At 40.7% G+C, this 23,289-nt stretch overlaps 1 protein-coding gene across 1 annotated transcript in view; it reads right to left on the reverse strand.

The window, feature by feature from the left end:
- The window catches only part of PDLIM4 (PDZ and LIM domain 4), a 64,057-nt gene that overhangs the window by 39,543 nt on the left and 1,225 nt on the right, over positions 1 to 23,289 (reverse strand). The window contains exons 2-3 of the mRNA XM_079966568.1: positions 10,186 to 10,337; positions 237 to 321 (exon numbers count right to left, since the gene is read on the reverse strand). Of these exons, the coding sequence (XP_079822694.1) occupies positions 237 to 321; positions 10,186 to 10,337 (237 nt within the window). The remainder of the gene's footprint in view (positions 1 to 236; positions 322 to 10,185; positions 10,338 to 23,289) is intronic.

Below are 23,289 nucleotides of genomic sequence, written 5' to 3' on the forward strand. Positions count from 1 at the left end.
GGTTAAGAACAGTTTCAGGTTAAGAACGGACCTCCAGAACGAATTAAGTTCTTAACCCGAGGTACCACTATATATGGGATACGAGTGAAAGCACTTTGTACATTAAAAATGTTATCTTTTAAAATTTCATCTCATGTGTCTATTTATTTGTTGATCAGCTAATTGGTGAAAGGAAGTTGTCTCCTGCTTTATCTTATAAAATGGCACAGATAGTATAGTGTCAAAGGGTCACATACCTGTGGCTCTGGTTCTACATTGACTCGATAAGCTTGTGCTTTTCCATCTTCTAAAATATTAGGGGGCCAAGCCTTGCTTTCAGCTCTGCAATAAGAAATACAAAGTCATATATTTATATCACTTATATATTTATATAACAATATAGATTGTTACTTTGCAGTAAACTTGAAGTTGAGCAGAGTTAAGATATTGGTGTTCTTCTAATGTAAATATATACACATTCAAGAGTCAAATCAATAGCCTGGAGGAGACTGGCCCAGTTTACATGCTGTGGTAAGCCATAGAATGGTTTACTGTGAATGTGAGGATACCTCCTGCTTCATTTCCCCCCTAGTGTGAGCAGGAAATGAAATACCCAGAACAGAACCATAATACAACAAACACCAATCACATAGATGTATGATCATGGGCAGCAGCCCTATTCCCCCATCCAGGCTGCTGCCCACAGAACTATAGCTTTTGCTGAGAAACTGATACAAAGGGTTGGTGAACCCCTGAGAAGAACATGGGAAGGGGTCTGCGGCAGGAGGTGGAGAGAGGGATTAACAGAAATTGCCTGGATTTTGAGATCTTTGGGGGAGGCCCTTCTCGGTCCTGCTATCTTCACAGGCAAGCTTGGTAGGGACGCAGGAGAGGGCCTTCTTGGTGGCAGCTCCCAGACTTTGGAATTCCCTGTAATGAAAGGGCTGGTGCCATGCTGTATTGTATTGTAAATACTTGTATGGTTTTACTGGGCTTATATATATATATATATGGTTTTAATTCTATCAGTGTTTAATTTTTAGCGGTTCCTGTCTTTATCTGTAAGCCATCTTGAGTCCTGTCAGGTGGGAAAGCAGGGTATAAATATATATATGTAATATTATTAATAATAATAATACTGTAATAATTGCCTCCTTTCCCATTCTGCTGATGGAAGTCACCGCTGGATCAAAGAGCTTTATCTTAGACTTCTGCCAACATACCCCCCCCCCAAGCCTTTCCTGAATTCAGGGTAGGCTAAGGAGAAAGGGGGATGAGTAGGAAATGGAGAACATTGAAAACTGGGTTGAGGCACCTCCTGTGAGTAGCTCCTATCCACCGCCTTCCATTGGCACTTGTCTGGATCCAAGCCTTTGTATTTCTCATTTTGGCCATGAAAGTGAATCTAGGGAAAAACTGGAATCTTTCTGTGTATAACGTGTAACTTTCCATTCAGCCTTAGGAGGCCTATGCATGTCACTTTGGAAAATATGGATCTTCTTGTTCCTAGTAGGTACAGCTTTACTGTTGTAGCCCATAATCTTTTATTTAGATTTCAGTCCCAATCTGCCCAACACTACAGTTGTATTTAGCATGAATTGATGGCATTTATTAAGCAGAAAGGTTGTAGGACACATGTGCAACTTAAGCAAGGAAATTTTACTGAGGGGCTTCTATTTCAAAACTAATGTGATTTTTGCTTTAGCTTCAGAACTTTGAAAAATGCTGAGTCTAACAGAAGAGCCACTGAAACCCATGGGAAGGGTTCTGATGCTTTAAGCTCCTCTTGAGTGAAGCCTAACACAGTTGAGTTTTCATTTATGTATCTTATTGAACAGAAACCGCCCAAGTGCTTTATCATTGTTGGCATTTAAAAATGAAATAATCAGTTGCAAGTTGCTGTTTTGGTTTCAGCCAGCATTTGCAAAAAGAAAGTATCCTTGTAGGTGTAGGTAAGCAAGTGTGTGTGTGTGTGTGTGTGTGTGTGTGTGTGTGTAACTTTCTCCTTTTAGACTGGCAGTATGTATATATTTTCATCCATCCACTTGATCTGGCTCAAATGTAATGCTAAACTATGTTTCAGTGTCATATGTACAACCCTTGGTCTAGTGCCCTCCTCCCTCTCTGGTTGGATGTAAGAAGCTTTCACTTCCATTTTCAATTATTTGTGATTTATAGTTAGGCATGAACCTGAAGACATGATTAACCTTAACTATGGTGTGCTCTGGTCCATGGGGTCACAAAGAGTCGGACACGACTAAATGACAACAACAAATGGTTTAGAAATGCAAACCAGGATCATAAACCATTATTTGAAGTTGGCTTGTTTCCCTAAACCATAGCTAAAACTAACCAGTTTGTCTAGAATGTGGAACACAGAAACTCAAAGCTTGTTTACCCCCAAATTAAGTCCATGGTTTCAGGCTACATCAGAATGAGCCCAATTAGTTTGATATTTGCTTGTGGGCAAGAATCAGTGTTTGTGTTCTGATTGCAATCAAACGACATTTTTAAATAATCAAAATCCTTAAATAAATCTTGCTAGTAAGCAGAACAGGAAATACGACACAATGAAAGATACAATGAAACACACAAATAAACTCTTCCACAGCTGCATGAAGAATTGATGCCCACAACTGAGTTCTAAACAGACATACAGTATTTGGGAGCAAGTTCTACTTTGATCAAGAAGAACTTCAAATAAATGGAGTCAGTAAATGTATTCAGAATTAGGTTTAAAGCCAGAACAGCAGAGACATTACGGGTATTATAGAAATTTAGCTTTTAGGCTTGAAAAAAATCTGTACAGCTGTGAATGTTGCTGGCAGGGCCAAAGCTGACACATTTTCTCCCCATCAAAATTTCTACTTAGAAGCACTGGAAAACAATCTGATTCAGTGGTATACAAAAATGCTCAAAGAAAGCAAGGGCAACGCTTCTGAGTTTCATTACAGCTGTCTGAAACAAACTACAGTGAGACAATTCTTCATCTCAGTTTGATTGTAAAGTTCTTGGTAAAAATATTACTGATTTACAACACTGTGAAAAAAGCACTGGAGAACAACCATGAAAGTTCTTCCAACCAGACACTTCTGAATCACCAGACAAATGCATTACTTCAGCTTAATTCTATTCCATCATGAGGTCTGGCTATTGGCAACTGCACATCATTGGGGCTGGACACGGAGGTCCTTTCTGCCCACTTTAGCAGCCCTGGAAAAATGGGGGGGGGCATACATCTGCAGTGCTGTACCTTCACATATGGGGTGTCCAACTCACAAACCCTAAGTCTTGGTCTAGTATAAAATGGGATGCAAATTGGTCACATCATAACTTAGTCCTCATCAGAGAAGAACCACACGTATATGGAAAAGTTCCTTCATGCTAAAAACAATACACGGAACTACTGAAATTGCTTGTCCAAATCTGCTTACTACTTGAAATGCCCAACTTTTTAGAAGGTAGTATCTCTTTTTCTCCTAATAATAGGTTTTAATTAAAATGGTTGATTGATAGCTGCCTATATTACCCTTGGACCATTAGTTGCATACTTTTAACACACACACACACATTTATTTGAGGAGTTACAAGAAGAAAATTGTGTGATTCACTTTCTCAGTGGCACCTTCTTTGGAAACTTGAGACTGTCATGCATAGTAACACTTTCCATACTCGGCACAGAACGAACATATATAGGGCATCCCTGTCAAAGGAGCCTTGCTTTATACCCAAATGTGCTGCAAACACACTGCCTAAATTAATGGATTGGGCCTGTGGTTTTCAGCTGCCATGAAGTGGAATTGGCTCCTGCCTCCTATGCTCCTTCTGCCAGGAAGTGGGCTGGCAAGGGCACACAGCACAGAGTGCGGCATTCCCTCTACTCATCCCAATGACAAATCACTGCCCTCACTGCACCCCTTCTGCGCACTACACATCATCATTATGTGACCACTGTGCTCAGTAGTACCCTTCAGAGTTTCAGCCTAAGGAAACTTGGAAGGTCAATTCCTAAACCCATATTGTTTCAATTCTCTGCATTATATCATGCATTCTTTACTGGTTTGGAATGCTTTTCTTTACTTACTGAAGAAAACAGCTTCAGTTGTCCATAAAGCTGACATGCAAGAAGAATTATTAAAGAAAATGTTTTCTTAAAGTCCCCTGAATGCATCATTAACAGCTAAACAGTAAATATCTTTACATCACATTTCTGTGAACCAGAATTCATAGAGAATTGTGTTAGAAAACTTTCCTTAAACATCTGCTATAAACTTGACATTTTAGTCTCTTTTGGCCATATCAGAGTAATAAATGAAACCATGTTCTACGCTGGCTCAAAGAAGACACAGAAGCAAATAAGTTGATTTATAGCCTAAATTGCTCTGCTAAAACTTCACCTACCCCCATCACTTACTTTCTCCCACATAAAATGGTTGATGTGTGCTACTCCTAGCTCACCTTACTACTGTATTGCCTTGATGTTTTGCCCCTGCGTCTAAAAGGACTTTAGACCTACCATCTGCTAGCTTTCATGGTGATGTCTAGGTAATTCCTCATCTATGTCAGTTACCACAAATGAATCACTTCCATAAGCTGGATGTGTTTGGAACTGGTCAGAATTTTCCACTGCCTCATATCTGAACAAATGGGCTACTGTCTTACCCTTATTCAGTCAACACAGTAGTCTCACATATCTATGGCTTAATCCTTATGCTTTGAAGTCAGTGGGTGTTCTACCTGTGGCCGCTTCACACATTCAGATGTACACCAAGGATGCTTTTAAGTGTACACCTTTAAATATAATGTATGAATACAGCAGGTCTCTGAGATTTGTTAGTCTGACGTCTGTTTAATGCTTGCATTGTCCCTGCAGTGCTGTTCTCATTATTCCTAACTTTAATGTTTATAGTTTCATTGTTTATAGTTTCATTTACACTTAAATGAATGTGTGTTTGGGTGGGGAGAGAGAGACAGAGAGAGAGCTTCTCTGAGAATCCTTGAAGAGCAGAATATATGAATAAATACAATTGAATTTTATTATATGAAAATATATCAAAATGATAACTAAGGAACACTTCTGAAATTAGAACAATGATTCTGGTGTCTAACTCGGCCACTGTTCAAAACTAAAATCCTTATTTTACTGCTAACATGGAAATATTCTGTCACTTTGCTATTTTCCTACTGAACTTTCCAATGGGAGTGAAAGGGCATTGGCTGAACATAGTATGAAGAGGGGCCGCGGGAGGGGCGATTCTTACATATCACAATGGGAATAATTCATTTAATGAAGGATAGTGGATGGAAAAACAATTGCCAGAGGATGAAAGATGTTCATTGAGACATGTCCTTTCTCTTGAACACAACCATTAATCACATGGCCATAGCTGGGTATCCATGGAACCTTATTTGGCAAAGAGTGAGCAGCAACAAATTCCATGAGGATTCACTCAGCATATATAAAGAGAAACAAAATCATAAACAACTAGGCTATTTGAATTGGTCTATAGAAGTCCCCCCAGCGCTTTTTCTTAACTCTCACTAAATGGAAAATAAGTTAAAGTGGGTTTTTTTAATTATTATTTCACTTCTCTTCTCCCTTCCTCCCTCCCTTCTGTCTGGTAGAAAATAAATTAAGAAAACAAAGTAGAACATGTCAAGGACACAAACAGGAAAGCAGAAACATAATTCATTGATAGGAATGCATGTGTGTGAAAACACAGTGTCTCAAAACTACAGGAACTGCTTATCCAAACTATTAAGAACAGCCAGCCTCCCTGTCTGTGTTTTCTTAGAAGTTTAGCTTGAATCCAAACCTAAAGGGTACATATGCAATCAGTGAAAATCTTAGTACCAACTAAGCTATCCTAATACATGCCAGCTGAGAATTTGGCCTACAGGACTGGCCTTTTAAAAAAATATAAAAATATAATCATCCTTCCAACCTGAAGGAAAACCAAAGCATCATACTTCCAATTGGCACGGGAACATAATAACTCAAATATCATTGAAGTCCCTGAAGTCTGTCAAGGTAAGAAATAACAGAATTTAAAAAATATAAAATGAGAAGCTATGATATCTGTTTTGTGAAGTACTAAGAAGAACAACGTACTTCATTAAGAGGCATCCACTAGGTTCCAGAAGGCTATTATATTAAAACATAAACAGGAATCCTTCAAAAATCATTTTTTGAATCACAGAATATAAATGACAGCTAACTGTTAATGCTCTTAAAACAGTAGCCCCCAGTTTATAAGCTGTGGAATGTGTATCGCTGAACTCTTAAGTACTTGCAAGTTTTATTCCTTCCAGTGATGTCCAAACTGAATAGAGTTTCTGAAGACTGGGCCTTAAATTATTTTTTTACAATGATGCAGCCAAGGCTGAAGTCCAATTGAACTCAACAGGACTTACTTTGGAGGGAAATGCAAGGTATTTGTAGGTTACGCCAGTTCCTAACAATAAGCTGAACATTTCTCCTAATCATCTAACAAGTGAAAGTCAGTTCAGTGTTAATGCTAAATCAGTTTTATGTAATAGAATGCAATATTTTTTCTGAAAGTAGGAAAATGTATTTTTTTTTGTAAGGAATTGATGTTAAACATGCTGATTTTATAGAAGTATTTGGATATGGGAGGTCTAGATTCATTATCAGAAGGGTAGCTTCCCATTTCTTTTGAGAAGCGTTGCTATTCAAGGATGACTTATTCTCAGTGATAAAATAGACCTGGATGTGGCTTGAATAGTGACTAACTTTTATTGGCCAGACAGAATGGTTAGGAATTCAACAAATTGCTAAATGCTGAGTGGAGAAATAAAAAACCCCACGTTACCCCTATGTTTAATTTGGTCCAGTCTAAAAACAGAATCAATAAAAATGTTACTGTAGTGCTTTAGCTGAAGCACAAAATAAACAAATTGAGTTTCCGATTAGGAAAGACCTTGCTTTTTACAAAGAGGCAGTTGTTCAGTTTTGGAGGCAAATATATTTTAGATTTAAATTCTTTATAAAGCATTCATAAATGCAACAATGACCTGACATGGAGAAGTGAAAGGAACAAAAGAAACCCCAACTGCTGTATCATCCAGCAATGTTAGTAGGTCCTGGACAGTAATCAAATCCTTACAAGAAAGAGCAGAGTACAATGGTGAGGAACTGCGGAAAAGTAACAGCTCTATTCTCCAACAGATTGGAGCATTACAGAGCAAAAGATTTGTGATCAAAATTAGAACTATATTGAATTTTCATTCTCACACATTTTTGAGAATGTGTGCATTCCCCCAAATTCTACTTTCCAGTTTTAATTATGTTTGCAGTCATTGTTCTTTGGTTGCTTTGGCACTTAAAAAAAATACTTTAACTGGGCTTTGTCTTCCTAAATACATAAGAGTCTGCTGGATCAGGCCAATGGCCCATGAAGTACAGCATGGCCAACTAGATGCCTATGAAAAGCTCCAAAGAAGGACCTGAGCACAACCGCACTCTCCCCACTCATGATTCCTAGCAACTGGCTTTCAGAGGCATACCGCCTCCAAGAGTGGAGGCAGAACATAGCCATCTTGGCTAGTAGCCATTGATAGGCTTGTCCTCCATGAATTTCTCCTTCAATAATTTATAAAATTTTCAGAGACCATGTAATTATTGTGACTTCTTGGGGCCATAGAGCCAACCTCAGTGGCATCTGGTCAGTGCAAATGCAGGAGGCACTGGGTAGCAAAAATGTCAGATGTTCTGGTTACCAATCGGCTGGAGGTCTCCTAGAAAACATGGCTGCATAAGCAGCTAGATTTTAGTTCCTCACAGGCCAAGACTTTCTCACTGGTTCTGAAGGCAGATGGAGCAAAGATGTTAGAAGCTGCCCTCCCAGTTCTCAGATATTGCAGGGGTTATTCCTCCCCCAGGGCAAATGCTTTGATATCCTTTCTAGGGTGGTGGTGTTGGGATGAAGCCAAAATGGGAGGCGGTTTCTGAGGGGTGCACAAATGTTTACAAAACTCATTTCCCTGGTTCAGCTAAGCTTTTATCAAAATGGCAGAAATCTACTTTAGCCACAATAGAGTTTATTTCGGTGCAGAAATATGCTAGTTAGTTATGTGAAAACACATGTGGTGTTGAAAGCATTACATCATGTTGTCTCTGAACAATGTGGTCTCATTCAATCACAGTTATTGGAGACCTGCTGCACTAGAGATAAACACCCCCACATAGCTCATTGTCTTACAATATGAGAATGATAGCAAGAAACAGGGCCCCAGATATCATCTGGCGTATCTGTAGACTTGCAATACTCAAATTCACTGAAACTGATGATAATTAAGTTTGCATTTTAAAGCTTCTCTGTTGAGTATGTTCTATTGCTAAGCTATCATTAGAGTTGAGACGCTTCCCTATAATATCCTCTGTCTACTACCGCTCTGATCTTTTCTACATTTCTACAGAGCCAGCCTTACCAAGAGGCAGAGTGAGGTAGATGCCTCAGGTGGCAAATATTTAAGGGCAGCGCACACACACATGCTATGCAACCCGTCCTGCACCCATTAAACTAAGCCACTGCCTCTGGGGTGCAGCGGAGGATGGTTTCCCTTGAACTTGAAGAATTGAGTGCTATACACACCACCATGGAATATATCAGGTAGGATGACATGGAGCTCAGGAGAAGTACCTATCTTCAGGAGGGTTGTTGCTTTAAAAGACTTGGAGCAGATCCACACTGTACATTTAAAGCACATTCAACATACATTTAAAGCACATGGCATCCCCCAAAGAATTCTGGCAAGTGTAGTTCCCCCCTCACAGAGCTACAGTTCCTATCATCCTTAAAGGTAAAGGTAAAGGTACCCCTGCCCGTACGGGCCAGTCTTGACAGACTCTGGGGTTGTGCGCTCATCTCACTCTAGAGGCCAGGGGCCAGCGCTGTCCGGAGACACTTCCGGGTCACGTGGCCAGCGTGACATCGCTGCTCTGGCGAGCCAGAGCCGCACACGGAAACGCCGTTTACCTTCCCGCTGGTAAGCGGTCCCTATTTATCTACTTGCACCCGGAGGTGCTTTCGAACTGCTAGGTTGGCAGGCGCTGGGACCGAGCAGCGGGAGCACACCCCACCGCAGGGATTCGAACCGCCAACCTTTCAATCGGCAAGCCCTAGGCACTGAGGCTTTAACCCACAGCGCCACCTGCGTCCCTTAAAAGACTACATTTTCCTTAAAAGACTACATTTTCCAGGGCTTTTTTTCAGCTGGAACTCAACGGAACTGAGTTCCAGCACCTCTTAGGTGTGTTCCAGCAGCCCTTTAGGGTTGTGGCTGTGCAGTATGACAATTGGGTTGCTGCGGTGATCGTGTTGGCACAGTGATTGTAATTGTGGCTGCGTGCTGGAGGTGGAAGTCAGCAGCAGGGTTGCCAAAAGTGGCTGTTCCCCCTAAAAAAAAAAAGCCCAACAGCTTTGTGTGGGTGCTCAGCAAGTTCCAACACCTCTTTCTAGGAAAAAAAAGCCCTGACAGTTCCCATGATTCTTTGCTAGAATTCATGCGCTTTAAAATGTGAATTGAATGTGCTTCAAATGTGTGGTGTGGATCTGCTCTAGTTCTCCAAAGGTGGGAAGAGCCTAGGAGGCAGAGGCTCAAAAGGTCTCAGCTTCACTTCCAACCCTTGTTGGGGCAGGTTGCTCACTTGCCCTGAGGGCTACTCCTCGGGGTGAAAGGACAGGTTGCACTTGAAAATGTAGTGTGATAAAAATCCATTTTACAACCCACAAGTGTGTATTGTGAACCTTAGGTAGGAAATGACCGACTGATTGTGCTCTGTCAGTTGCTTCATACATTCTGATATGTCTATGCACACATCCCTATGCATGCTGACTTTTTAAAAAGGGTCATCTTTACTCCTAGAAAGTAAAAATTTGAACATTTTGAGAGAATGGGCAGTATTCAACTAAGTCTTACTCAGAGTGGACCTATTAAAATTAATGGGCCTATCATGTTCATTTATTTTAATGGTCTACTCTTGAGTAAAACCTGCTTGAATACCATTCAATGGATATAGGAATGTACCCTCCAACATTTAGGATGCTACACATGGCACATTTGTGAGTGAGGTGCAAACAGATGCATAATTCCACTTTCCAGCCACAGGTTCAGTACATACATTTTGGTGAATGTGCACAGGCGTAGCGCGTCAGCATGAAGAGGCAAGCACAGATAGTTTACCTGTTCACAGACAGGGTCAGCTGATCCAGGCAAGCTTTGATCTTGTTTTGTGCTTCTAGATGTGTCATGTTTTCTGTGCTCTCACCATTAATTGACAAGATGACATCACCTGGGCAAAGGCTGGCAAGGGCGGCTTTACTTCCAGGATTAATCTGCATGAGAGAAAGAAAAGTTTAATTACTATGAAGTTTAATAGCGAGCGACTCAGATTTGTTCCTCAAAGTAAACTGCATGTGGAGAAAAAGCAGATCCAGGACATTTATTGACTTTTATTCTTGTTGGGGTTGTGAGAGTGAAGAAAGCAGAGTAGAAACTGGTAGAACACTGTTTTTAGAGCTTCCCTGAGCAAGTAGCTTTGAACTGAGAGAGCCAGCAGAAAAGAACAGAGAAACCCACAGGAAAACTGCTGATCCATTACAAACGGCCAAAGTCTCTCTGCAACGATTTCCAGCTCATAAGGATTGTAACTAAGGTTAAAATGTATTGGCTTATTTCTTTCTTTTTAGAGTGCCATATGTTATGTGGCCAGCATCATGCCTATTTCGAGTTAAACAGCTCGGTGAACTTAGTCTCCATTAACAATATTTCAGGTTAGAAGCTTGAAACCCAGGCCATGATTGTATGGCCAAGTATCACTGGAGAATCACTGGAGTCAATAAAGAGTGTTAAGGATGCTTATGGAATCTGCATCTGCTGGATTTTTGAGATTTTACTGTACTGAATTAGGTTTCACTCAACACTCTTCTCATGCTCTTTGATCCAGTAGAGACTTCCAGCACCATGTATTCATGCTCCTTGTTTGCGAGCGCATCCGGCAGTTGCCATGCAAGAGTCCACCAGTGCAGCATTTGTACTCCCACACAGTTCCATGGCCTGGTGAATAAGGACCATAGAGTAGTGGGAAGTCAATGCTGCATTATGGGGGAGGTGTGTACTAGCAGAGAGGTGATAAAGCATATTTTCTGTCAAATATGTAGCTGAAGTCAGAGTATGTAGATGTTCAAGTTGGGCATTCCAGCACCAGACAACAGCCACAGGGATAACGTGCACCTTGCTAACTTATTAGTGATATTCTGGGGGGGGGGGGGAATGTTACAATTGAGACTCATTCAGAAGCTAGATAAATCCAAGCTGAATCTTATACTGTGAGCAGACTGCAAATGCATTTGGTCCTTGGAAACCCCCGTTTTTATTACCAAGGTTCACTGTTTTGTCACATGCTTTGGATCAGCTCATTCAGTTCAAGGGACAAATGAGAAATTGTTTCTGTAATTGAAAGAAACAGTCAACATGGTGGCAACTATTCTAATAGCCTTCTGCCAGGGTGTTATCTTCCACAACAACGTTCCCTGACTGCTGTTCAGATTACCTGTCACTTTCCAGTCATGCATGAAATATCATGCTGTTTATTAAATCTTTATCGCTTCCCCTCCTGCTGTTTTTGTATTAATGCCAAAATCTTGCAACGCTTGTACCTCCCTTTGAGTGAGGCTAATGACACATCCTGTAGTTTGAATTTGTAGTTTGAATTTGAAAGAAAAATGGGGAGTGGATTCTACACTCCAAAATGAAACAAAGTTTTCCTTGAACCATTGGGTATCAGAACAAATAGTCTTCGTGCACAAGATTAATCTATTATGATGGAAGTAGATCAGTGGCCAATGAATTTGTGAATAATTTAACTCCATGTTTACCCTCTAGCTTTCTCCACAGTCATTCACAGCATCTGTTATTGCTTCCAAGCACAATTGCCATGAAAAGCTAGACTACTATGGTGGTAACAACAACAACAACAACAACAACAACAACTTTATTATTTATACCCCACCCATCTGGCTGGGTTTCCCCAGTGTTATCTAATGAAACATTTCTCTGGAGTTTTGGTTAATTATATCTTGCTGCATTAAGAGATCATTCTTATTGCAATGACCATAATTCTGTTTCCTCAAGAGATGTGTAACTTCTTTTAAATAAGCTGAGAATGATTTTCTTACAAATAAATAAGCACTTGCTGCTTAATATGGATCATAGATGACAAAACTTCCACCACAGTCGTTTTTAGTTAATAGCTTACTGTAACTATATACAACTTTTCTGTTAGTTCACAGAAAGCCAGTAATAATTTAAAGTAACAGAACAAATAAACAACAAACAATAAAAGAGCAGAATTCTCTGAAGCAGGCTTTTCAGAAATGAATTGCATAGCACATGAATGATGGAAGATTGGAAACCTGCTTTCTTTAGGTTAGATGAGTGTTTTTTATACAGAAATGATTGAGGGTGCCATCACAAAACAAAATTAAGTATAAAAGAGAGGTAGGGTCCGAGCCACAAAACAAAAACCCACCGTTTTCTGTTTGAATTTAGCAAACCCCTCAATCCACAGAAGGCAAGCTTCCTTGTCTTTCAGGCAATTCCCCTCATCTCTCTTTCTTCCCCTCCCCCATTAACATCAGCACCCAAATGTATGCAAGATTGGCACTGTAGAATTGTCCATTGGAACTGTGTCAGGTTAGGACTATAATCCTGCCCAAGATTAAAAAGCCTTTCTAACCATACCTTCAGGTACTCCTAAGGTGACAATACTCTACAGGTCCTTTTCTGTGATGGCCCACCACTTCTGGAACTCTCCCCTCTTGAATAGCTCCCTCACTCCTTACATTTAGGAAGGCACTTAAAGCTTTTTTTAAAAAAATAAATAAATCAGGCTTTGGAACTCCCCTAGCTATTTCGGCTGCTATCTAATCTGCTATAGTTTTGGGTTGTCTGTTATATTCCTACTTTATATACACCTCAGCAGCTGTATAAGAAGCATTTTATTCAGCTTCTCAAGCTTTCTATTTCTTAAAACACTCCCATGCAGCAACCCTGGAAGTATGTACTGACAGAGTCACTTTTCTATTCAGATGCTGTATTACGGTACATAACTTAACAATATTATACAGATGCTGTGTCATGAAACCTAAACATTCAGTCTGACCCTTCTAGCCATTGCCTTTTATTAAACCCCTTATAGGCCCATTTCTTTCAGAACTGAGATGGTGGTGAAAGGAAGTTGATGAAATAGCTTATTGCTGACTTTTAGATTAGATTTTTAAAAAGCATAAAAAAGAACACCTGTGTAGCAACATATTTTTATTAACCAAAGCTCAAACACTAAAATGTCCCATAAAATGGTTTAAGTTTAGAATTGTCCCTAACTAGCAGTTCCTTAAGATGGAGACCTGACAAAAACTGTACAGTGGTACCTCGGGTTACAGACGCTTCAGGTTACAGACGCTTCAAGTTATAGACTCCACTAACCCAGAAATAGTACCTCGGGTTAAGAACTTTGTTTCAGGATGAGAACAGAAATCGTGCGGCAGCAGCATGGTGGCAGCGGGAGGCCCCATTAGCTACAGTGGTGCTTCAGGTTAAGAACAGTTTCAGGTTAAGAACAGACCTCCGGAACGAATTAAGCTCTTAACCCGAGGTACCACTGTATTAAAATAAGCATATGCTTTTAACAAGATTCATTAACTGGGTTCCATTAAAACAACACAGAAGAGTTTGTTTTAGTGGATTGCAAATATCACTGACTGTTATTGATTACAATTGCCTATTAACATCACAGGCAGTTTTGGCAAGAAGCAGGTGAGTTGCAATTGACAGTCATGCAAGTTTAACTCCCTTGGTATGGGGGTGGAAAATGTATGCAAGCCAAAGGAAGACTTAAGATGAACTTACATAATTCTGAATGAAGTGAGTCAGTGCACAACAGACACCTTCCTTTAGATGTTTCAGTTTGTTATTTGTTTTGTCTAGACTAGAAAAGTTTCTGAACTTGAAAGTTCTCTATTGTATTTTGTAGAGAGCCAAGCAAAGCAGGGCTATTTAACAGACAATGGTACCTTCATTTCTGCTTTCATTGCAGGACTGAAAGGGATGCCAGGCATCCTCCAGCCTAGTTCCTTGCTTTTTATCTGTTTGCGTAATTACTATGGTTGGGTTGACACATGAGGGAAATGAAGTCACGACCTCCAAAGGTAAGATATATTGTTTGCATTTTCTCTGGTTTAGCATAGTGTTAGAGACTGAACTATGAATCAGAAAGAGTTTACTGCGTGGCGGTTAGCAGACACAGGGTACCCAATCTGGATTGTAACCACAATGAGGGGCAAAAGGTTAGAGCCACCTACTATCTCTTTAGGGTTCCAGCATAGATCAAACTCTCCTACACATGCTATTTACTGTTAAAAAGCCCTTCAGCAATTGCTAGTTCTGAGAATGGTACTGCATCTAGTTTGGCTGTCAATGATAATATGATTTTCTGTGCTAATTATTGCTGTAATTTTTCTCCCTGCTTTTTTTTCTTGCAAAATATAGAAAAGAGTCATGAGTAAATCATATTTCAGTACAATGCACGGCTGGTATTTTATACTGGTTTGTTTGCAAACACCCTATGCTGTTCCAAAGGGTCCCTCAACTCCCAAAAATGTCTTTTTGCAGGGTGCATGAGGGTACAATGGTGGAAGGAGCCAGGAAAGCCTTACTGCATGAGTGGAGTTCTGCTTGCTCTTCTTTGAATCCAACCCAATGAGTGGCAAAGGAACACTAAATATTTCCAGTTAATTGTGCGAGCTTGGTAAAGGAAAGGCAAGAGTTAGGGTTGTGTTTTTGCTTTTTTATAAGGTCTTGTAATCCCATTACCCCTCCAACTTTCTGAACGCTACTACCCACAACTTCTCTTTCAGCCATGAATGTGGGAGAACAGGATCAATGACTGCCTTTGTGAGGGCTGCTTCCATCTGCTGATGTGTGGAGTGCTTAGCTCTGTCCCCTGGAGACTGACACATTTCCTTCACATTCACAGTATAAAGCTATCCCTCTCCAGAGATTGCAAGAGCCTGCTGCTAAAATGTATGGTTTTAGTTATGAATCTTGTTGCCAGCCAAGAAGAGCTGAGTTATCTCACGAGTGAGGAAAAAGGAAGCAGGGCACCACAGTGCTTGGCTTCCCCTATCCATGTCATCTTCTAATGGTAGAATTATATGTTTCGGTTACAGGAATCATATGGCTGTTGCCAAAAGCAGCAGCCTTACAGCTCTTTCTCCCTCCTCCCCCGCAAACATTTAACAGTACAAAGCATATAATGTGCCAATCCCAACCCTTGAAAGCCAAGGGAATCAATTGGAGAATGGATAAAGAGACTCTCAGCTCAGTGACATCATGTCACACATTTTGTACCAAAGGTTATGGGAAAGATAAGAAGTGGAGACATAGGGCTGGTGTTTTTGAGGGCCAGTGGCAAGCATGAGGGCTGTAACCAGGGCTGGCCCAAGACATTTCAGCACCTCAGGCAACCCCAAAAGGGAGCTACCCCTCTCCCTGCCAGTGAAGAAGGAGTGAGTGAAGGTCAACATTAGGAACAGATTGGGGGAAAGAGAGAAAGATCAACATTGGGATCTACTAGCCCTGGGTACCTTGCTACCTGAGACAATCGCCTCACTTGGCTCCAAGCATTGGCCGCCCCTGACAGTTAGGGAATGCACAAACGTAGAGCATTTTCCTTTCTCAGTGGGCCTTCTCCTATTCAAGGATGAGCCCTAGTGGGCATATCTAGTGACTGTGACAACAGACAACAACGGCACCAGGAGTGATTTAATCTGTTCTAATCAGCACAAAGATCATGAACCAAGGGGACGAGGAGTTCAATGGAGCTGAGAACTTGTTACAAGAACTTTTCAAACCCATCTGCCAAGCTCAAAAGCCAAAGCAGGAGACCCTTACTTACAGGAATCTCTATTCCTATTGGAGTGTCTACCCTGTGTCAAGGTGGGTGCATGACTTAGCCACCCAGTGCTGAAAAAATATTTTTAAAGAGAGCCCAAGAGGTACCACATGCACCCAGCCCAATAAAGCCATTGTGCTTATCTAATTAAATTAAACAAATCTCCCTCATTTGTGAATCATAAAATTAGGACCTCTTGATGCACTCACTCAGATGTCTCTAACAATATAAATATATTTATATTTTTTGTGTATCAATTTATCACTGGCAATAATATATATATATATTTATCTCTTAGTGCCATTTCTGTATTTCAATTCACTGCCCTCTGTTTATTCCCTTTTAGAGCTTTTGCACAACAAATGGTTGAGTATGAAAACAATCCTTTTAAAACTGGATGTTGTTGTTTTTGCTTCTTTTGAATAAATATAAGCACAGTAGCTGGACCGACCTGATTACTATACCAAGCTATTAAATTTACATATTGTAAATATACTTATGTGTTAGCAGCATCACTGTTATAAACTGGGAACCTGATCCTATTCCCATTTTATTTCAGGTACAAGGTTTGGACTCAGTGACACTTTCTATTTTAAAATGTTTTTGGTTGTTTTTCTGTTGAAAATGTAAAATCGTGACAGTCTACTTGAGAAATGGATGAAATGGTTTCAGGCCTTGATTCTAAGTGGGAACCTTGATGTTTGCATATTATTTCCACAGAAACTTGGAGCACCTGCATCAGGAGAACAATAGTTTAAACTTTGTTTTTAAAATACTGATGTCATTACACTAACATTGTAAAAGTTCTGTAAATCCCCTCCATTAGGCTGAATGTGTTTTGTTTTGTCCAGCTTGGCAAAGCTTGAAAATGTTTAGGGTGTGTGAGGTTTATTTTGTTAAGCTTCCACCAAGGTCAGACCTTGAAGGAATGGAACAACATGAATCATTCCTTCCGTCTGATTTCCTATCCCAGATTATCAGTGGGACTGATTAATTAAAGTAATTCATTTTATGCACAAAGTCAAGATTATCTTAGCTTTCTGTGGGGGAAAAACACTATTAAGTGCATAAGGTATGGGTAGTTCATAATGATGTTCAAAAGCAGGGAATTTTAAAACTTAGTCATAAAGACCCGCACATTGCTACTTAAGAAATAGAACTGAATTTTCTACAGTAAATCCAAAAACTAGAAATTTATCAGGAGCCAACCACTGTTAAATAGAGGAAATAACAACCATTAATGCAGCTACATCATTTTTGTTGAGAAACACCACCCATGCTGTATTGCATGATTAAATTATACACATGGATTACATGATAGTGCACAAGTAGATCTATAAGCATATTCCAGCCATAAGACACAAAGGCTTCTTTTGTGGTCTCTACAACCATAGCAGGCGCTGTAACTCTTCAACAGTTTGACTTCACTCCTGAAAGGGCACTTTTCCATTGTTTCCCAAGACAAAAGCTACATTTGCTCTTAGTGTATATATCTGCAACGTTTTATGACATTGATAGTTGTTGGCACATGTTCCCAACCTAAACACAAATGACTGTGATATTCATGAGCTGGAAACATCTCCCTTTAGTACAGGGGTTGCCAGTGTGGTGCTCTAGGTCATCAGTGTGCCCACCAATACATCCTATGATACCCATGAAAGGTTTCAATAAATATTCCATCAAAAATCCACATGAGAGACTGCTTGGAGTTCCTGCTCAGCTACTGTTTGCATTAGTTCAGCTCCCTTAAACATGATCACATTTCATGGATGCCAGGATTGGACATTCATCCTACCATCTCCTCTGGCAGTGGCTGATGTCCGCGCATTTCCCCCATTGATGGGAAAGGGACAAACCTGCATTATTTTATGGTTCTGTCTCTTTTTGTGCTTTCTTTGATGAAGCAGCCATTACACTATGCCGCCATGACAGCCATGTTTGTGCAATGTCATGTAGTGGGGGTGGGACAGGGAGGCCATGGCCCCGGGAGCAAATTTATGAGGGGGCGCAACCAGGCACCTCCACAACAGATTCCCACATTGAGGCCAGAGCTGTAGGGAGGCAAGCCACACCTGGGCCAGGCCTTTGGTGCTGGGCAGTGGCAGTGCTCCTCATGGCTGGCAGAGGGACAGCTGCACTTGTGCCACCACCACCCACAGAAGAGACAAGGAGGAAGAGGAAGGCGGGAAAGCAATGCCAGAGCCACGTGTGTTGCCCAGAGCGCCTAGCTGCAAGGACAGGAGGTCAAGGCGACACAGCAGTCCTATTGGCTTCACGTTTCTCTGCCTTATTTCTGCTCCCAGGTTGGGGCTAGTTTGTAAGGAGAGACTCCCTTGTTTAGATGCTGGCCATCGAATGGGCCGATTGCTGCCCAATCCACCAGGGTGTCAGGGAGCCGACAGGGAGATCAGGTTGTTTGTAAATCAGAGAAAGAGAGAGAAACGCTTGAGCAATGAGCACACAGAGGGCAATCCTGTCTTAACGAAGCAGTTGTTCAGTGGGGCACAGCAAGCTGTCAGTGGAGAAACTGCCAGAGTGGCCTTGAGGGAGAACTGCAGGTTCTATCTTCCCTCTGTCATTACTATCAGTACCTACATCGAAACTGGGAACCTCCTCACCCTGTCCTGTCTCTTTGTTATCCCTCAAGCACCCTGCTTCTAGCAGATCCCTGCCTGTCCTATCCTCTGAGGTAAGACCAGAGTCCCACCACCAGTCCCCAGGCTTGAAATCCTCTTCCTCTGTGCCTTCCCTGAGGGGCTCTTGGTTGAGTGGATTCCCCCACTCTTCCTCATCCAGCCAGTTCCTAACACAGGGGGATGTAACACTTGCCCCATCCCAGGCTCCAGCTACCCGTTCTACATCCCTGACACCATGCCCCGATGGCAGCAACTTTGTGACTAGCCCTTTGTCCAAATTCCAGATGTGCCCACTGGCCCAAAATTTTCACAGTGCCTGGTTAGTGGGGCTTAATTCTGAGTAAACATTTATAGGATTGCTCTGTAAGGCTGTGGTCCAATGCACATTTGTTGGGGAATAAACCTCACAACACAGTGAGACTAATTTCTGAGTGAACCTGAACAGGATCACACTTAAAACCACTTAAGAATAGGTTATTAAGAATAGGTGGTTCTCTGGATATGATAAATTCCATTAAGACCAAAGGGTGGCAAGGAGAATGGCAGAGAGCTAGCAAACATTTTTTAAATAAACAAAAAGTGTTGATGCCTAGAGACCAATTGCTTTCCCTCTGGGCATATCTATTATGTGCTTGTTTAACAGATGTCTGTATTATTTTACTCACTCCTCATCAGTACCTTGTCACATGTTCCTTGCCTGCTACTACTCAAGGTCTGTGTTATTAAAATCCCCCCATTAAAATAATGGGATTTGGGGAAAACCTATCTAAATTAAGAAGAATATATAGAGTTTTGCAGCCAAATATATTCAAATTGACTGTAACAATTACAAATAGAATAGTTTTGAAAAGTTATTCATTTGCCTGTCTTTGACATTTTGTTTTAGGATTGCTGGATGTGATTCCCATTTAGTGCAGCAACTTCTTCCAGACTGAATGCAGCTAAAGGGAATGAATTTTGCAGGCTGCATGGGGGGAAACACCTTTTAGCAGCTGTTTCTCCTTGCAATGTATGTGACAGCTTTATGAGCCATTATGTATACCTATCCTAAACACAAAATGGGTACAAAAGTGATATGAAAAAGGCAAGTTATCTATTTGACTTCAAAGAGAAATGTTCAGTCCTTTAAGACACTCCCAAGATTCAAAGTTCACAAACTTTTGCAATGAAAAGACAAAGGAGGTCAGTATTTTTGACACAACAAATACTCAAAATAGAATGGTCTAAATAGTATGTTTAAGTACCATGTTTGCTAAGTCATTTACCAAGTTCTGTATTTTTGTGATAAAATACTGTTTTAATACTAAAAAAAAAAAAAATCCTCGCTGCTTTGTAATATACATAAGACTTTTACATATCCATTTTTCAACGCAGCCTGAAGAAAGAAATGGGTAACAACTTATTGTAGGATTACTTTATATTTCAATTTCAGATTAAATGTTCTCTTTGTCTCTGGGACAGTAGCTGATGTTCTATATTAGGAAAAGAGCTTGGGATGTGTTGAATAGCTTAGCTTTAGCAGTGTAAACATTTTGTTGTTGGGGGAGGAGGATTCAAAGTTAATTTTTATTAACTACTAAAATGGTCATAATCTCAGATGAAGTTGCTTCAAAAGGCCTCTCTAAAAGGCAAAATGCAGCCCTACTCTTTAATTACTAACCATTGGGTTAAATCATAGCAAAGTTAACTTTGTATTAACAAGCCTGTAGCACACAACGTGCCAAATTCTGCACTGTCTCCTCTCCCTGAAACTCAGTTTATGAAAACAAGATTTCAAAAGTGTTGCTGCAGGCGGAATCTAGTGCGACACTGGAAAGCTGCTGGCCAGGTGGTCACATGTCATGTGCTTTGTGTTTCCAGGTGAATAAGAAATAGTACCTCAATTGTTTTCTTATCACATGAGATTATTGTACTGATTCCCTTTCTCAAGCTGAGGTGGGGAAGAGACTTAAAATATAAAGCTCTGTTATTTTAAATAGATGATTTGTTTTGTATTCCAAAGCACTGTTGTTTTTCTCCTTAGGAAAAACAACAACAACAAAGAGTGCTAGGATTTGAAAAAGATGGCATGACTACAGCCATGACTATAGCCACCACATTGTAAAGTCTGCCCAGGTTCCTCACATAGCTTGCAGTAGGCCTACAAGAAAAATCTTTACAACTACCCAACCATTTGGCACCCTCCTAAATAGTAAGGGAGCATCCCTCCATGCTTAATAGAAGTTGAACAAGCTTTGATCTGATTAACAGGACTGGCAGGTCCTGATGATCACTGACTGGCAAGATGGCTCATGATGGATAGCTCAGTCAGTAGAGCAGGAGACTCTTAATCTCTGGGTCATGGGTTTGAGCTCCATGTTGGACAAAAGATTCTGGCATTGCAAGGGGTTGGACTAGATGACCCTCATGATATCTTCCATCTCTACAATTCTATTATTCTATAGCTCATTTTGTTTCAAAGTGCTCCAAGCTGCCCTTTTGTTCTCATTAGCCCCAGCTCTGTTGACATCACCTGCTGCTGGTCTTATCACACGAATTTCTATCCTCCAGCACAGTGAAATCACCTTTGAGATAAGTTCAGGTGTCTAAAAGCTTCATGCTTTGAAGGCATCCCTTGAGCTTTTCTTCTCATTAGATCTGGCTGAGAGCCAGCTTCAGTCTCCTCCTACCTGAAATTTTCAGCTCTCAGAAATTTCATTCGTATTCTGTTCCTCTCTCATCTCATCTTCAGGCCAATATGCTTAGGAACTCACATGTAGCCTCTACAATAAAACTAAGGCATATCTCTGGCACCTATGACCCCATACTTCTGTAACATCGCAATAGTTCAGTCCAGGGGGCAAAAGTTGGTCAGTGGCTGACAACTACGGTAGCTCAATAGAAACTCCATATTTAGAAGTACGGAATGTTGGATCCTGGGCAGAAATGATAGATATCCCCCATTACCGCTACATCAGCTTGCAAATTTCCACATCACAAATTTATATGAACCCTGGTCTGGTCTAGCAATTCATATCTTACTTTTTAGCTTCCTTAATATCTATGGAAAACTCAGTCTGACAGGTATTGCCTAGCTTGGCTGTACCTTTTCTTTCTTCTCCCAGCAAGCCCTGTTACATTTTTTCCCTTGAAAACTGACAACAAATACATATTCACTGCTTTTAAAATACCATTATGGTAGGCACTAGGAATGGTTTGCAGAAAGAGTCAAACAGGGATGAAATTAGCTGGAGTGGGTGGGAGGAGTGCCTGAACAGTGCTGGTTGAAGGGGGGGTATGCCTCCCATGCACTTTGCATTTTTATGTAGGAACATAAGTACAGCCTGGTGGATCAGGCCCACCCAGTCCAGCATCCTAGTGTCACAGAGGCCAACCAGATGGCTATAGGAAAACATGCAAGCAGGCCATTTGGTTTGTGAGTGGTGTATATGTGAACAGGACAAACGTAAGAGCGAAAGAGAAAACCAAATCCACGAATTTGCATGGGTCTATTTGTTTTTTCAAATTTGAACCACTGAAAATATTTACAGCATTTTGAGTTGACATTTGCATCCAAAGCCTATGCATTGTTTACTCAGAAATGTATTTAACTCTGTTTAAAGGGGTTTACTTCTAAGAAAGTGTGTATAGGATTGCAGTCATTGTGTGGCTGGATGGGGGAGAGGGAAAGAATCAGATGCTCTCTAGTATCTAAATATATGGTTTCTGTTAGAGGCATGTTTTGAAGTAGGCACTTCAAAAATTCCAAGAGAGTAGGACACCTTGCCAGTTACTGGGCTCCTGTTGGAAACAGTTTCCCCATTTCTTAAAACCACTGTTTCCCTGTGGTACATTTACTTGCTTAATGAAGCTCAAGAAGTGTACATATATCCATATCTGGGGGAGGGATTTGTGATTTACCGAACTGTGGGCCAAACAGAGGACATTTTTTCATTACAACAAAGCAAAAAAATAAAATAAATGCCAATTTCACAAGGAAATCCAGAGATCTTCTATGGAGCAAAAGAACCAGATCACTTCAGGACAGGATCTCCAATATATAACGCCACAATCCTAAAGGTAAGTATTACATTGATAGCTCAGGAGTAGCTGTGCCAGAATGGAACATGGTAGGAATAGGGCCATGCTATCTACAGTACCCAGATGTGGATGTTTTCACAGTGGCCAAACTGACTGAAGTGTAATGCTGCCTTGGGATAAATAAAATTAAATGGTGAAATAACTATCCGTTCCCGTTTTTACATTATACAATGTCAGACCTGCATTTTTCTGAAACACTTCTAGAAATCAAACATTCTGATCAGTAGGCGCTTTATTGGCATTTCAAGCCACCCTTCAATCATATTCTTTGGGTGGTTAATAGTTAGTAATGGTTATTATACATATGAGTCCAGAATTATCCTAAGCTTGTTTCTCAGACATTTTATGACGCTGCCCTGTTGTATGCTTAGGACTGTAAGCTGAGGTGAACAGCCCAACCCAAAACAAGTTACCTTCATAGCTAAGACCCACGACTGTCAGGAAAACTTACTTCCCAGTCAACATGAATGGGATCAGCTTGTTTAAACCAGATATGAAATCATGCACCCCAGGTATAATTTCAGGAGAGCCATTCCTGATAAATGACTGGTCCAAGGATTGCCTTGCCTACACAGCGCTCGAAAATGCTGAGACCCAAGCAGAAAAGAGATAAACAGC

This window comes from Podarcis cretensis (genome assembly GCF_951804945.1).
Source record: "Podarcis cretensis genome assembly, chromosome: 2".
Lineage (NCBI taxonomy): Eukaryota > Metazoa > Chordata > Lepidosauria > Squamata > Lacertidae > Podarcis > Podarcis cretensis.